This window comes from Diaporthe batatas, assembly GCF_019321695.1.
Source record: "Diaporthe batatas strain CRI 302-4 chromosome Unknown Contig00006, whole genome shotgun sequence".
In the NCBI taxonomy this organism is placed as follows: Eukaryota; Fungi; Ascomycota; class Sordariomycetes; order Diaporthales; family Diaporthaceae; genus Diaporthe; species Diaporthe batatas.
Genome location: NW_025408553.1, coordinates 2,032,616 through 2,049,329, shown reverse-complemented (window position 1 = coordinate 2,049,329; position 16,714 = coordinate 2,032,616). Strand labels below are relative to the sequence as shown.

Below are 16,714 nucleotides of genomic sequence, written 5' to 3'. Positions count from 1 at the left end.
GGGGGGCGTTTGAGCCTCCATGACCACAGCATCTGATGGGCGAGTGCTGATGCTGTGGACTGTGGCCTGTGGACCGTGGGCTGTGGCGAGTCGCGACATCCACCTGAGATGGACGTGGGTCTCGTTAGACGCGCGATGCAACCATGGCATCACCAGAATAGTGTGCTGTGGTAAAATAGAACGGTAGACTGAGACTGTTGGAATGAGTTGGTCGCAGCCATGCACCACGACGGTGTGTGTTCGTGTTCAGCCCAGCAGGGGCACGTGCTGGACTCTGATCACTCATCATTATGATTGTGCCTGCCCTCTCGTCGAGGCCGCAGTAAGGTCATGATGCAGTGATCAATTCCAGGGAGGAGCGGGTGGTGAGGCCAAGAGGAGCCGAATCAGAAACAGAAACACCCAGAAACAGCAACAGCGGGCAGCAGCAACCAGCGACCATGACGGGCCGGGGGGGCTGTGAGCTCCTTCCCTGCCCGTCTCCCACCCGCCCCGCCCTACCTCTCACCCTTGCCCTGCCCCTGCCCTGCCCTGCCCTGCCCTGCCCTTTCTGTATTTAGCCCTCCAGTCGTGCCCACGCTGGGGTCAACCAAGTACCCCTGCAGGCCTAGAGTGCCCTGAAGACCAGCTAAAAACAGCCAGATGCTACTTGTCCAGGCTGCCACGCTGCTCAACTGCTGTAGGTTGCTGCTGACTTTCGGCACCTAGTGACCTATGGACCTGCAGGCCTGCAGTAGTGGCAGGAAGGTCGGCTGTGTCGGCCCAATCCAGTGCCGCCAATGGGCGAGGTACGTACCTCGCGCGGTTAAGCAAGGCTTTTGTGCCAATCAGAAAAGCGCCCTTCTCGGCTGTTCCCTTAGCGGCCTGAACTTCCCCACTTGCCCAGATACCGTGGTGGCCCACAATGTACTGTGTTACCTCCCCTGGGCAGCCCCAACTGGTCATCGTCGACCTTGCCTGCTCGTGCTTTTGCCTGCTTGCTCGAGTCTTCTTGCTCGTCAGCTCTTGTACTATTAGTATCTTGTCTGATTGTCCGTGCAGCTAGTCCCCTGCGCGACAGCGATGATCAATCCCCACCGTGGTCCAGCCCAATATCAAATTTGGAGCAACCAACACCAGCACACTGACGAGCTGTTTTCCCGCCTGGCAGCGCAGCAGCCCTTGCCCAAAAAAAATCCACATCACGTCTGACTTATCCGATGCTACATTGCCGGGGCCACTAACAACCAACACGCACATTGGGCCCCCCCTTGGAACCACACGAAATCACACGAGCCACCCAAGGGCAGGCCAGGGCAGGCAGGCAGGCCAGGGCAAGCAGGGCCAGCCAGGGCCACCACGCAAGGTACGGAGTACACAGCAAAATGCCTGCTGCTTCTGCTGCTGCACTCCTGGTCTGCTGGTAACCCAAAACTGCGCGAAGGATTCTGGATCCCCCCTGCCCCTCCTGCGCAATGACAGCATCTGCCCGGCCCAATCGCCGTACGGTACAGATGTACACCGGTGGTGGGCAGCAATGGCAGCAATGGCAGCATGGCCCGGATACCTGTGAGTTGCGACCTGCGACCAGCGACCAGCGACCAGCGGCAGCAACGGCCATGCCGTCCCCTCCCAGATTGGCTTACGCGGTGACACCTCCATCGGTGTCTACACCACACCTGGGCATGCCTGGTCGCCGTATGGCTACCTGCCCCCCCGCTGACTTTTGCCCACCGAACCCCGTCGTCGCTGCGTATGCGTGCTGTGATGCGGAATACGGAGTCGCACCTGGGCCGCACGACACACACCACATCAGAGATGGTGTTGCGTGCCATGACAGAGCTTGCCATGTTGCGGCCCTGTCGTCATCCCATCCTGCGAGCTGCACACCCACGACACGTTCCATCACGGGCACCAACCGAAACCCTTCCTTTGCTGGGCAAAAATCAAGGTGATGACAGCAGAATGCAACAACATCCGCACCGTACCGGCTGCCCGGTGCACGAGTCGCATCGGGAACGGGGTTGATGGATCGTGGGCCGTCCGCTTGCGAGTTGGGGGTCTCGAGGGTCGCGAGAAGGGTCTCGAGACGGGTCTCGAGACGGGTCTCGACTCTCGAGGCCATCCGTGGGCCATCCGTGGGCCATCCGTGGGCCATGGCCAAGCAGCAGCACCACGGCGGCGGCGGCAGTGGGCGGCAGCGGGCGGCCCTCAGCAGCATCAGCAGCAGCATCACTCTCCGCCCTGGCCTCAGGATCGGCACTCGAGAGGCAGATATTAAAAGGTGAAACTTCCCTCTAGGCCCCAACATCTCGCCACAAGGCACACAATCACCAGGCAGGGCTTTCTCGAATCCGCCCTCGTCCGTCGGTGGCAAGGTCACCCTGCCCATCCTGTCCAGGCAACAAACATCTTGAAGGAAGCCCACAAGGGCCCAGGGCTGAGGGCATCACAGTCTGCTCCCCTCTCCAACACCTCCGTCAGTTGGGTCTAAACTCACACGACTTGGCCAGCGGTGCTCCTCTCTCGGCAGCGCCCAAATCAATCAGGTCAGTCGGTGAGCCAGCCAACCAGGCTGGTATGTACTGTGGTAAGGACTAACGTAGTCGTCGACATCTATCCACTTTTGTCCGCGAATATCATCCACGATCATCTAACGCCGTGTTCTCGGCCTTTCTACACCCCTGCAACAGCGCCACTGGTACTCCCACCGAGCGGGGCAGGTCGGCTGCTAAGGCGGAGGGAGCTTGCATTTGAGCCTCGTACCTGCGCCGCAGGATTCGGATACTTCTGAAGGATTCGCGATGTCGATTGCCACTAGCACCTGTAGAGCCCGTCAATCTTGTTTCTCACGGGCTCCCGACAAATGAAAGCTGCCACCGCCGCCGCCGCGACGTGCCATTATGATAATTTGATTAATATGTAAGACATTTAGGCCCCTACCAGACTGCCACATGCCGCCCGCGGCGTTGCTTTCATCTAGCCTCCCACGTGGATCGATCACATCTGTACAATCAACGGGCTGGTGAGCGGGTAGGCAGGGTACTTTTGCCCACCACGAGCCCGCGACTCCGCGACGAACCATTCCGGGGGCCCGCCAAGCTTGCAGCTTCGCATCTCCACACTGGGCTCCGATTTGGCTGCGAAGGGCTTAGGCGCGGTTTCTCCCATTCTGCACCAGGCCCGCACCTGGTCACTGCTTTCGGTATCGAGGTCGCGGGGCAGCGGTGCGTGGAGAGCCGGCCCGCCCGGTCGGATCCTCTTTCCGACGCTTCGAGCAGGCGCCGCGCACGCTTGTGGCACCCTCGTGCGACGGGGGCCGGAATAGACGCCTTAGCCTTGCCAGCGAGCGAGCGAGTGAGCGAGTGAGCCGTCTTGACTGCCCAGGCCAATATCGAGAAGATGCAGTGGCCGTCATGGTTGCACGGGACCAGATGCACTAGCAACAGCACCCGGCAGCCTCTCAAGCTCTCTCCCACGTCACAGCAAATCGCTCAGCCCAAAATCTTTTGGGGGGCAAGGGCAACTTGGGCAAGGGCCGGCCGGCGATATTCCCTTGCTGCAGCCAGCCGCGCGATCTCTGCTGGGATCTCTCGTGGTTGGCCAGATGCTTGCCCAGGTCAGCCCAAAAGGGCTGTCAAGTCCGGGTCTACCACCGCGCCCCCTTGCTGCCCTTCCCGAATGATGCTTCCGCTTCGAGAACGATTGCGCCAACACCTCGGGCGCATGGCGTACAATCGTCCAGCCTCACCGCCGACGGCCTGCTTGGTGGATGGCTTCTTTTTAAGCTTTGATTGTACCGCCCTGCGCAAGATTTGGTGTCGCACATCAGTTCCAACCAAATTGTCTGTGACGACAATCGCCTCACGGCGGCCACTGCCGGGCGAAGAACCCGCTCGAGGTTGTGGGGGCCACCGCAGGTCGTCGCTATTCGCAAGCTCACCCTGTGCCCAGAACGACCTCTGCAATTTGGCCCCCAAACTCGACCAACTGTACTCCGTGGTACCTCGGCTGCGACCGGTCCGCCACAGGCGTCACATTGGCAAATATCCCCCATTCTGTCCCTTTTTGCCCTCCCACGTCGTGCCGGCTCAGCCACGACTGCAGTGCGTCGTGTGTTGTCTGCGAGCTTTGTAATACCTGATGCAGCCACAAGACGGTCTTGCTGCTGTTGATGCTCTACCTCGCCTGCAGGACGACATGTCCAGCAGCGCCGTTGCGAGCAGGCTGGGGATGCGGGTGCTGCCGAGATATCACGGCCAATCGCAAGAGCCTCCCCATCTATCTCTGCCTCCACCACCACCACCATGTTCCGCCCGTTCATCCCACCGAAACACCCATCCCGAATCCTTTTTCACTTTAAAAGCTGCATTGGCAGCAACCTAGCGGGCCCTTTGTCCCCCCTCCGACCGTAGAAAGGACCTACCGAACAGGAAGGTCCATGCCCTCCCTCCCAACGACCCCCCGGCTCCAGGCAGACAGATAACAAGCCCCGCCGTTCCCTCAATCCTTCCTTGTCCTGCGGCGACCCTTGGGAAGGAAGTCAAAGGGAAAGGAACACAGGTAGGTCGCTTGACGTGCATATTTGACACGTGGGGGAGAGGGGTCGGCGCGGTCGCAGCAGCAGCAGCAGCAAGGAAAGAAACCGCAGAGAACCACCCAGACCAGGGACAGAGACCGGCCGAAGGATCCCATTCCCTCTTGCCCTCGCTGACGAATCAACTTGCCCCTCCCGCCATCCCATCCCGCCTGCAACCTTGGAAGCGAGGCCTGCTGCACAAGGAAAAACTTGCATGTCTCGCCTCGCCTACTTCCCGTGTATGTTGGTGTTGTGTCTGTGTGCAACCACACACACCACACCACCCAACAACCAACCCGCTTTACCGCGCTGGCCCGGCGCTTATCGGCTATGGTTGGTTTTGTGTGGTTTGTGGTGTTCTTTGTATGGTTGTGTCTGTTGGTTTGTTGTGTGCGTGTGCGTCTGTCTCTCTCGCTGTGTGTGTGTGTGTGTGTATGTGTATGTGTGTGTCCCCCTCCCCCGCCCGCCTGTCCAGGCCGGGCCCTGTTGTATGCGGCCTCATCAACCAGAGGGACGATGTGGAGAAGATGAAGGAGATAACCTGGATATGAGAGGTGCACAGGTTACTACATGAGGTTATGCGCGTGACTAGGCGAGAATGACGACGAGATCCGCGAGTGCCACGACGGGGTGTGCAGTTTCGCTCGAGGAGGTCGCGGACTGGCTCGGATCTGGGACGGTCGGCGAAGAGATTGATCCCTCGAAGCATCTTTGACTTGAAGAATGAGGATGATTTTGAGATGTAGAAGACTGCTAGGGAGCATTCTTGTGCCCGTACTGCCGCCTTTCTGGACCAGTGGTGCCAGCCAGCTAGCCACACGACCCTGGCTTGGGCGGTCCAGGAGGTGGCGTCACCAGAGCCGGTGCCCATCAGTAGCAGGTGGCTGTATGTATGTTCGGCCTTGAACGCTTCGCCCGCCCGTGCCCGGTCATTGCAGATATGCAGCTGTCCAGGCTGTCACGGCCTGGGGCGTACCACCTCGCTGCCCTCGGGGCTGTGATGTCCAGCAGGCCGGGGTCCATGCACAGGGCTAGGTTCCCAGCCGAGATCGAAGGAGAGGCTGATGACCGGTGGGTTCGCGTCTGGGCGGGCGCTCGGCGAGGCCTTGCTACGAACGGGAGAAGCACGCCTTTGTAGTTACACGCTCACATGGCTAAGTACTTATACAGCATGATCGGCCTGTGCGACGGCAGTGAAGCGGGCGATACCACCAGGGCTGGTGTCCGGCCTTTAGAGACCGTTGCTACGGGTCTGTGGGGGCTATGCTAGGTGTATCGTCAAGGCCACGGGGAGTGTGGTCATACATGTGTACTCGGCCGTGGAAATACCTTGCTGTTCATGGACTACCCAGGACACATATAGATGACTACCAAGGGCATATACACCGATCCTTGTGGGTACCCGACTTCCGCTCGTCGCATTGAATTTTGTAAACGATGTAGACCTGTCGAACGTGTTGTTTGTGGGGGCAGAACCTCATCACACGGGGGCTTCGGTGTTGGAACGGTCGTCTCGGGGCACAAGCCGCTGCCCCCTCTATATGAGAAGGGCATCCTAGATCCCAGTTTCCGCGGGCAGCTTAGACACCACCACGGATTCCTCGGTCGTGTCGCCCGAACCGGGGACGTCAGCTTCGAAGAGGTGGTGTCTGACTGGCCGACAACGAGGCTACCGCTGGCCGACACACCGTGGGCCGACGACCTCCAGGGCTTTGGCGGCTGGACGAAAGAGTCTGAAATCGAGGGTTTGGAAAATTTGTACCAGTGACCACTTCCTTGAGGCGAGAGACGACGAGCATCAATGGTGATTCACGGGCTAGCAGCTTTGGAGAAAGCGGTACCGCGAGGATTAATGTTTGTCAAGCTCGCGTAGCAGAAAGTTGGGGCCGACGTCCGCGCCCTCTGAGAGAATGCGACGGCTGCTGTGATGTAGGTACGGTCTTGATCTCGAATCAATAGGCGCACGAAAGCAAGACGAGGGGACTGAGTGCCTGCGGCCCTGAGCGGCTGTGAAGCACCCCTTTTACCTCCTGCCGGTGTCAATGCCTGACGGCGCAGTGGGTCGTGTGCCTCCTGGGCTCATGTCGGTCATAGCACTGTATGGGCGGGAGGAGCTCAAATACGACGCGTCCGATTCCTTGTTGCAAAATGGGATGAAGGGGATTTTGAGCACTACATTATTGTGTAAATCCCTAGTAGGGATACTGGATGGACTTGGTATTTTACATGAGATTCTTGACCGCCGTGCAAACCCGTGGACTACTAAGCTGACTGGGGCTGCAAACGTCTGGAGTAAATCATATCCTAAGACCCCCAACCCTTACTTGTTATCCTTAGTCTCAAGTATTCTTTCCATGGATTCGAACCGGCTAGATAGAGTCAAGCCAAGAAAATAATTTCTCAACTAATAACAGTGACAGGGGGAAGCATGTATGATATAGTATGGCCACAGCAGTAGATCCGTCCCGCTCATGATAGTCCGCCATTATCACTAATTTTGCTAGTACCCTAGATAACTTAGAGCCCCGGGATTACCTGATTATATTGTTTCTAGTACTCTTATAAGTATTCTATATCCGATTTATACCTAGGCTATAACATACCTACAATGCATATCCTAAACCCTCTCGTTTTTAGAAGAAGAAAATTATAAGTTCCTTAAACAGACTTAATATATAGGCTCTGGAGCGGGGGGATATTGGTGAAGTAGATATTGTATAGAAACCTAGGTAGATAGTAGAGGCTCGAGAGGAACATTTCGATACAATCCATGGATGCCGCTAACCTCGGGAAGCCGCGCAGGGTAATTATTTCGTGCATGTTACATGATCATTGAATACAAGGTTATCTTCACAATTGCAACTTTTGCGATCAGTTGATATTTTCTACAGCAGCAACTTCGGGTCCGAGCATGTTCCCCTCTTGAGTCACGACTTCTGCTTTCTAAAGTGTTCGCACAGTCACTCCTGCGGCCACCACCTCAAGTTGCAGATTGAGAGCTCCTCGTCCCAGGTACCTCGAATTGACGAGCCACCGACACCTTGCACGAACACCCATCGATTCTGCCCTTAGTATCCCGGAGCGCAGGCACAGTTGTGGCACCCAGTACCAGTTGGGCAAGTGACATAGACACCCCAAATGGCATTGCTCCCACAGAGTTGCTGCAAGATTCTTAGTACACATAAAAGTAGGCAGTGACACTGGTGTAGGCGCGGAGGTGAGGGGCCAATGAAGCGGAGCATTTCCGTGCGTAAGGAATAGTACGTACAACGTGGGACCTGTCAGCGCCCGAGCAGGCGAACGAGCCGGCGTTGTTGTGGCAACTGTCGCCCAGCGTGTGGTCGAGGCCGGAGAGACAAGTAATGGCAGCAGCCGCTGTGCTGTCAATAACCGCATCAACACCGGCGATATCTTGGGGAAGCGACAGAGCGCCGGAAAGGAAGCTTCCGAGGAAGAGCAGCGAGGTGATGGCGAAGGACTTCATTGTTGGGAAATCGCGGCTGGGGAGTGCAATGTAATAGTAGGATTGGCTTTGATGGGATCTCAATGATGTCTTGAATAGATATGTAGAATGAAAAGCTATAGAGTGGGCAAGTCTCTGCCTTTTATATCCAGATCTTCTTCCTTTGATGGTATGAGTATTGTGAGAACTGTTAGTCCTAGCATTCATACTGTACTATTCACCTGCCAAGGACGGCCAGAGGCGCATGTAAAACTAACTATACGAGGCTGACACGTAGGAAGCAGTAAGCATACTTTGTAAGATAAGGCCCACATTTTGCAGTGGTACATGAACGGAGACCTCCATTTGGATTTCCTGTACATGCAATAGTCGATCTCAATGTCCACTTTTCGGCAGTAGATTGTCTCAGATCAAATGCTTGCCTGAGTGATTTGTGGCTACCAGATGATCCTGTCCGATCTTCTCCTGATGTCGTCCTCTGCCGCCTGCCTGCCTGCATACTTCATGCACCTCAGCTCTCCTCTGCCCTCCCCTATCTCATCTCCCTTGCCGCGCCTCGTTTGTGTGTGTGTGTTGTGCCGGGCGTTGCGCCCTGCCTGTCTGTCTGTCTGCCTGTCTGCAGCCAGAACCCGAGGGTGAGGGTGAGGGTGAGGGAGAGGGTGAGGGAGAGGGTCTGACATGTTCACAAAATTGCTTATTACGGCCCTCATTCCCTCGCATGGTGGCTGCCGGGATGGATGTTGTGTTGTGTTGTGTGTGCACATGCGCGGCCCCTCCCTTCAGCAGGAGGGTCTACAGGTGGGCATAGACGGGCAGCGGGGTACGGGCACGGACGGGCCTGGTTGATGGTTACTTTTGGTCGCGGATGGAGGGGTGGGTGGATTTGGATTTCTTGTTGTTACTGATGGGGATTCCTTCGGCTTTTGGGTAGATACCCTAGGTAGATAGGACCGTCGACCATACCCCAGGGTATCATAGCAGTTCAGACAATTTTGGTCGGCTGTACTAACCCACACCCCGTTAAAGTCTCAGAATGGCCTAGCTCGCGGTTTATGACATCCAAAGTGTATGTTAAACCAAAACATAAAAGGAACCGGTAACAGAAAGAAAGAATCCAACTACTCATAATACAAAAAGCATCATACCTTCGGTCATCTCGTGGGCTCTTTGTGCCTACAATCATGCCAACAGTAGCATCACCTGCTACACCCTATACAAGGGGTGAATTGTTGTCACATAAGTACGAGAGTGTCCTCTTGTGCCAACGCCGCTTTGTCCACCCCAGGGGGGCATGAAGTTTGGCGGGCGCTGGCCAGAGCCTTGCCCTATTTTCTTCTTAGTTGCAAGCTTTTCTGTGGTCCCTGACCACCGTTGGCCTGAGGCGATTGAGTGCTGTTCTGCTGTTGACTTGACATGTTGCTCCTTCCTTTGAGGAATAGCCCTGTCTAAAATTTGTGGAAAGGGCTGTTGTTGGATGGAATTTCCAACACTGTAGTTTTCCGGTCTTGGCTTCGTACCAGCGCCGTTGTTGTGATGGGTCTGTGTATCCTGTATGAACGTGTGAAAGTGCTTAGCTAAACAGCAGCAGCAACCATAACCACAACAACAAAGAGTCTCAATTTATACGGGCATTCATATCAAATAGTGAGATGACATTTCCCTGATGAGTTGTTGCCACTCAACCGTCCACACATGTTAGCATGGGCGAGTGATTGAGCTTGACCAGTCGGTCGCTGGCCTTTACATCCACCAACTCAAAGCCGGTGATGGGGCAGGAAGAAAGCCCGCTTTCAGTGAACCTCATCAACCAACACTTCATGTTATAGTCATCCGATAGGATCAGCCACTCAAATTTGCCAGTATCAGGGAAGTCCATTCATGTTGTGACCACCTGGGAATGTTACATACCTAGGCAAGTGCGAAAGCCAACACTCAGGCTATCTACGCATTGTTCACTTCTTGTCATGATTCTGGAATGTTTTATCCCGGATTTCTATGTGTTCTGACCGTATAGTGGCCCGGGTATAAATAATGCACTGCATTGCACACAATATTGCCATTTTCGCTTCCTTGAACCTTAATTACCACCAGTTTCAACAAACAGAGCCCAACCTTCGCTTATGCATCAGGAGTGACACAGCTTGAAGCCCAATCCTTTGCCATCTTCCCTTTAAATTCGCCATTGGCCAGAAGGTAGATCCCTGTACCCGGCAGAGCTCCTCGTTGTAAGCCAAATACCTAGGTAATCATGGCAGACTCATCCTCAACCTCCTCCGGACCTATCAATTGCGGCCAAGGTGACTGCAGCCCCAAGGCTTGTTGGCATAATTGTGGGGAAGGCGAGTGTTGTGATTGTGACCACCACCCAAAGTCCGACACTTCAGAAGGACAGAGAACTCCGAGCCTTGCCAGTGGGTATCAACCGCTTCCCTCCCAAGAGTCCCTCCAGTCCGTCGACTCCGGAGGCCAAGGCCCGAGCCAGCCACGGAACATTCCTAAGCAGCAGCAGTACCGCTCCGCAGAGCCTATGAAATATGGCACTGGGGGGGAAGGCCAGGATGAGACCCATTCCGGGTCCGCTGCGCCCCACCAAGGCTATGGTACCCTAGGTACCGGTACGGAAGACATGAGAATAGCCAGGCGATATCCATCCGGTTTCACTTCCCAGGCCTCGACATTCAACTCGCAGCAAGGAGCAAATATCAACGCTTACGAAACGTCCAAGGGATACTACCGCAACGCTGCTGGACAGCTTTGCAATGGCCAAGGCCAACCAATCAATGAAATTACTTATCAAACCCTCCTTCAGCCCGGCCCGTCCAGCATACAGCAGTCCTCCACACCCTCTGAAGTTTCTGACAAATCCTTCAAAACTGCGCCGTCACATCGTTGTGGCTCGAGTGACGACGCCGCTTAATCTGTTTCTGGTCGAAACCTTGGAACCGTCTGCTTGGTGCGAATGGGCAGCACAGACAATGTTAGAAAGCGGAATTTTGGTTTCAATCTTGCGAAGTGAAGGGACTCGAAAGAGCAGCTCATTTTGCAGATGATAATGACTTTTTGGATTTTTGGGACGAATTCCGTTATTTCAACGGTCTTCTTTTATCTTGGACTCAGTAAACCTATAATCACGGCACTTAATTCAATGCAACGCAATGGTTTACTACACGGTCATCCCTTTATTGTGAACTGGTGCTCTGGTAGCGTAGCTGACGTTTGACATCCACATACATAAGTTGCCGTAATGGGATTCGACCCGCCCCCCATTCAGCCTAAATTCCCCACTAAAATTCACTAAAATCACTATTTTTATCTCCACTAATTAAAATTATAGAATACTAGGAATTTATCTATATATAAATTATATATATATAAACTTAATTTAAAAATATAAATATTCTACTTAATTTATTAAAAAAGTTATAATATAAAATATTAATTTATAAAAAGTTTATTTAAAAATTATATTATTTATTATATTTTATTTAATTAATAAAATCTAAGTTTATAACTTTTATTTAATATATATATAATTTTAATATATATAAGTTAAATATTAAATTAAATATTTATATTTTTATTATAAATTTATAATAATTTTTTAAAATATTAAAAACTTTTATATATTTAAATAAAATCTTTAATATTTAATCATTTTATACTTTAAAAATTCTTTTAATAATACTTAACTTATAATAAACTTTTTACTATATTTATTATTAGAGCTATAAGTTAAATACTTATAGAATTAACTAATAAGTCTATATATTTCACTTATTTTATTAGCTTAAAGAGCCTCTTTACCTCTTACAACACGAGATTATAGCTTCGCTACTTCCTTTATACTATTCCTTAAGTAACTTTAGTTTTAAATTAATAATTCTTTATAAATAATTTAAACCTTCTTTTTACTATAAGTTATAAAGACCGTCTTATTTATATAATAATATAATAAAATTAATATACTTTAATATGTTTATAATATATTTATAGTATTTTAATTAATAGAGATAAACATCGTAATTTTAGTAGATTTTAGTGGGAAATTTAGACCGAATCCGGGGGTGGGCCCAATCCCACCACGCCAACTTACAACACGGTTCATAGGTCCAGGCGAGCAAGTCGGCAGCTCTGAAGTTGGACACACGGTCACATGTACTTCTGTAAAAGATCTCGATAAGATCCTTCAATTCACTCTTGGCATGTAACATTGATAACGTGAATGGGCCTGACTAAAGTAAAGAGCGTCAAACGTCTGTCTCCTCGGCCTTGATTACCCCATTCAGATGGCTCCTGGATACAACTAAGATAGCGCCAGTACTCATTCTCAGAGTACTACACGCTTCAATTTCGATCCTACCGCGCCTTAGATCTTAGATCAGCCGACCTCCTCACTGCGGTAGGCCCTTGAGCAACTGAAAAATTCCCCTTCTTGGTCGCAGTACACATCTGTCGGATGATGGTTACATAACCACGCGGGACGCAGTATATCACTTCTAGGTTTTATCTACTAGTACTAGATAGGCCACGTGCCCAATAATTGTGTATTTTTTTCTTGTTATGGTCTTGCGCGTTTACGACCCTATGAAGGCGCCATGTATGTCTTCGGACCTATGCGGAATAGAAGCGAAACAAGTTTATCTTGTTATCGGCATTTTGATTTGTAACATTGAGTCTTTGAATGAGTGCTGTCCAGCCGATTAATGAGCAAGCGCCGGTTTCCTAGCAAATTGGTGCATCTTCCTCTCAGAATTATCAGCAACCAGCAAAACGCAATTTAAAGAAGAGGGAAGCTCGAAGAGCGGCCGCTAAATCAGCGCGTTGACAGTTTAGGTTCATTGAGCAGGAAAATACCAGTTAACATAGGTAGCTTTGATCTGTGATCATCGGGCAGTGGCTTGCCACGTTCCACTGATTGACCGACCGCTCAGGAAGAAGACTCCAGGAGACAGTTCAAGGACTTTTGAGAAACCTTCAATAAGATGCATAAGTCTATGAGCAGTTGTGGTGCCTAAAAAGTCCGCACTCATTGAATGTGAGTATGCTGCCCAGGTGTCACATGAACTTGTGAGACACACTTCCAAGATGTTTCAAGCAATGACGACACTGATGGCCAAGGCCCTCGATATCCCTACCTGTAGATGAAGGTATGATCATGAGCGACATGTTGCAGAATCGATCGATCGTGTCGAAAGAGTTCGATCCCAGAATCGAGCAAAAAAGCCAAAAAGGAACGAGTCGCCAACCCCTTCCTCACGCGCTGCCACCCCTACAAGGTGCTACAGCGCTTCCCTCCTTTCGGTGTTCCCTGCCATGTTTGGGCAGGGGTTGCGGGATATTTATTTGCAGTGTTTGTTCTCACCTGCCTGTGTTTTTATTGACGTTACGGTGAGCACTGTATCTGAACATGGGGCCTTGTCGTTAGCTGGTCTTACCAGGACTTATAAAGTCGCTCGCCTTTGCCGTTGCGCCAGCTTGCCTTTTTTGTTGTATGGTATTGGGATGGCGGGGCTTATCAGGTTGGGGCACGGGGTGAATGGCGACTTCAAGCTCGACTCGGAGGTCAATTGGCTTTGGGTCTTCCAAGGTTGCGATGTCTGGTCCTCACGCTCGCCCTGAACCAGGCAATCTTCTCTAGGCTCATCAACCACAAATCCTGCGGGGATTTCAAGTGTTCTGGACCTCACAATCACCATCGATCTTCAAATGAGCCGTCTCAAGTTATGTATTCTTACCTAGGCACCTACCTAGGTACGATGTATGCCGATTACGCCCACACCACACGGTTCGAACCCAGCTCAGGGCCACTAACAGTAAGGGGACACTTTCCTTATGTGCAAATGCCCTTTTCCCTAGATTCCACAAGTAGAAGCGGTCACTTGGCATTGAAGTCCAACTCCCATGTAACCTCAACTCTGGTTTTGAGGGGGCAGCTCTTAATCGAACCCTCTCCTCTAGGATGCCTGTCAACTGGTTCCAGGCATCATGTGCCCACATTATACGGTTCGACATAGATTTCCAGCTGCAGTCTTCCATCCAACAATGGCTTTGCAGAATTGGCTTCCTACAACTCCTTTTAAGCGTGGGAAAAGTCCAGACGCACTAGAGAAACAACTATCTAAAAACGATCGCATTGATGGACATGGAACATAGGCATTGTAGAAAAACAAGACATAAGCAAAAAGAAAAAGGACTTGCAACACAGTACGTAGTTGTAAAAAATGACACTACTTTCTAGAACAAATGGAGATTATCCCAAAGCGGGACTCATGACATCTACGTACAGCCTCATTCCCACCGAAATGTGCAAACAGACACTGCTACCAACCACGAACTTATATTTAATACCTATGGACAATGACTGCATCATGTACCACGGCATACCGTGCACTGTTTCTTCAACCTCTGGGTGGTCTCGGCGAGCTGGACGGGCTGTTGTTGGCCGAAGATCTAGGAGAGGTGGTGGGGGTTCCATCGGGAGTTCTATTGTACTGCGTCATTACACGAGGTGTTAGCATATTCCCTTCTTGCTTGCGGTCCAAAGTCCAGACCATCTAAGCTTAGGAGCATACCTTTTGGACGAAAGAATCAGGATCAGCACAGCTGCCCAGCTTCTCTTTCTTCTTCAAGAAATCGGCCATTTCGGCGGCTGACCAAAGCCGCGGCTCACTGGTGTCCGCCTTGAGGCTCCTCAAGCCTCCTCGGCTAATGGCCTCCAACCCATGAAGACCTTTCTTTACGAAAGAATCAAGATCTCCGACAGAAGGGTGGGTGTTAGTCCCAGACTTTTCGTGCCAATAGCTTGATTCCGTCTGACAGGCCGCAGCATAAATGAAACCGAGAGTAAAGCTCGCCCAATGCGTTGCTGACCCCGCAGTCGCAACCGCGGGGCTTCTTCGGAACTCAATGGTACCACATGCATTTGTGATGTGTTCGAAATTCCAAGAAGCATAGCGACAATAGCCCATGATAGGATGTGCTCTTGTCCTGTGTATGGCACTCTTCAATTCAGTGTCATAGTATTCGAATAGAGGCTGCCATTTCTGTTGAGGAACTTGTTCATATAGGGCTTTGAGTTTTGGGTTCCCCTTCGCAACTTCGTCGGATAACATGTTGGACGCCGCGAATGGGTTGTTCTTTCTCTCTGGGGGCATGATACTAGTGATTGGATTGTCAAAGTAAGAGAGAGCCTTGATTATGCTGTTCAGTTGCGGGGTTGTCCATTTGTCCTCTTGACCTCTTTGCTCGGCGGAAGGGGATACGTGGACATGCATTGAGCAGCCTTGGGTACGCTGAACATAGCACCAGTCTTTCAGGAACCTGAAGACTTGGACGAGCTCGAACTGCCAATCTTCATCCGAGCGAAAGACTTTGGACACGAACTCTACCCGGCCTGGTTTGACCAAAATGGTTAGTAGGTTGCCAAACAGCGGAACTATGTCCTCGTAGATGAAGTGAAGGTGACTTACAGTACCCCGGAACCTCGTCAAGGGTGGGTTCGTCGATTACTGACCACACTTGAAAGTTTGAGGCTCGGGTGCTCGCGGATACATCATAGATGAGGGAAAGAGTGTTCGCGATTTCCACGCGGAAGAGGTTCCGTAGGCGCCCTACTTCTTCCTTGGCCTTTCGTACAGTTGCTGCGTCACCCTTGACCTCCGCTGCCTTCTCGGCCGCTTTCGCGCCCTCCAGTTTCTCAGCCCAACCTGGACAGCTTTTCTCGAGGCTAGCAAGAAGCGTTGTACTGCTCGGCTTGAGAAGCAACTCAAATTCCACACCAAACGCTAGCTTTGCCTTGGAAGACATGATTGTTAGTATGTTAGAAGATATGTTGGTGACTGATGATTGCTGGTGGTTCCTAATGGCTCAGATTTGACGTATTGTTGCAATATAACCGAGCAGTCTCTTTGGAATACAAACAAAGTAAAGATAGAGTTCAGCCAGGTGATAAATAGTGAGTTCCAGGAAATTTGAAGCCCAAGTTCTTGAACGTCAGAGTGGCGTGGAAAATGATGCTGTACAAGTAGAGTTTATGGCTTTGTGTGATGCTTTGTGTTATGATTCGGGGTCTGTCTGCTTCAAGATGCAATAGTATCCGGCGAGAAGCCTCTTCATATAGTGAAGGCATTCTAAGCAGTGCTGTAAGAGTGGATAAATCACGTCTTGCACACACTAACGTCACCCAAAACCAGCCCACCAAACCTTTGACAGTGACCTGTCTGCCGACCATGGTGGACATGTTGATGGCCCAGGCCTCGCCCCAACAACTGACATATTGGTAGGAAAGTGAAGGATTCACGATCGAGCCTGACCAACGGATGGCTTCGCACAGCTACGCAATGCCGCCAGCACGCATGAAACCCCCACAGTTGACCGAGGTCAAGGTTATTTTTGTAACGGGATGGATTGGGTCTGCATGGTAGGTCAAGGACAGCTTCAAGCAGGCAAGCGGCGCATTTGTGGGTCGTGCTACATTTTTTTGAGTGAATGCTTACAATTATCAGTGTGTCAATTCATGAGTTCGTCCATATGATGGTTCTTGTAGGCAAACTGGAGCAGTGAAACAAATTCCTGTGTGTGCCTGGTTTTCGACATGCGGTACATCATTCCCTCGCTGGCATTGCGAGACGCAATGCACTGTATGAGCTCACAACCCTTACTACTAGGTACTTGCACTTAGGTATGCATGCCTC

At 51.5% G+C, this 16,714-nt stretch overlaps 2 protein-coding genes across 2 annotated transcripts; one reads left to right on the top strand and one right to left on the bottom strand.

The window, feature by feature from the left end:
* Positions 1-10,269: 10,269 nt before the first annotated feature.
* On the top strand, positions 10,270-10,938 carry KVR01_005731 (uncharacterized protein; the record flags this gene model as incomplete). The annotated part of the gene is made up of 1 exon (XM_044786003.1): positions 10,270-10,938. The coding sequence occupies one exon, from the start codon at positions 10,270-10,272 to the stop codon at positions 10,936-10,938; it is 669 nt and encodes a 222-aa protein (XP_044644534.1).
* Positions 10,939-14,581: 3,643 nt separating this feature from the next.
* KVR01_005972 (uncharacterized protein) lies at positions 14,582-15,827 on the bottom strand (the record flags this gene model as incomplete). Its single annotated transcript, XM_044789766.1, has 2 exons — positions 14,582-15,414; positions 15,491-15,827. 2 exons carry the CDS (start codon positions 15,825-15,827, stop codon positions 14,582-14,584), a joined length of 1,170 nt encoding a protein of 389 aa, XP_044644775.1.
* Positions 15,828-16,714: the final 887 nt, after the last annotated feature.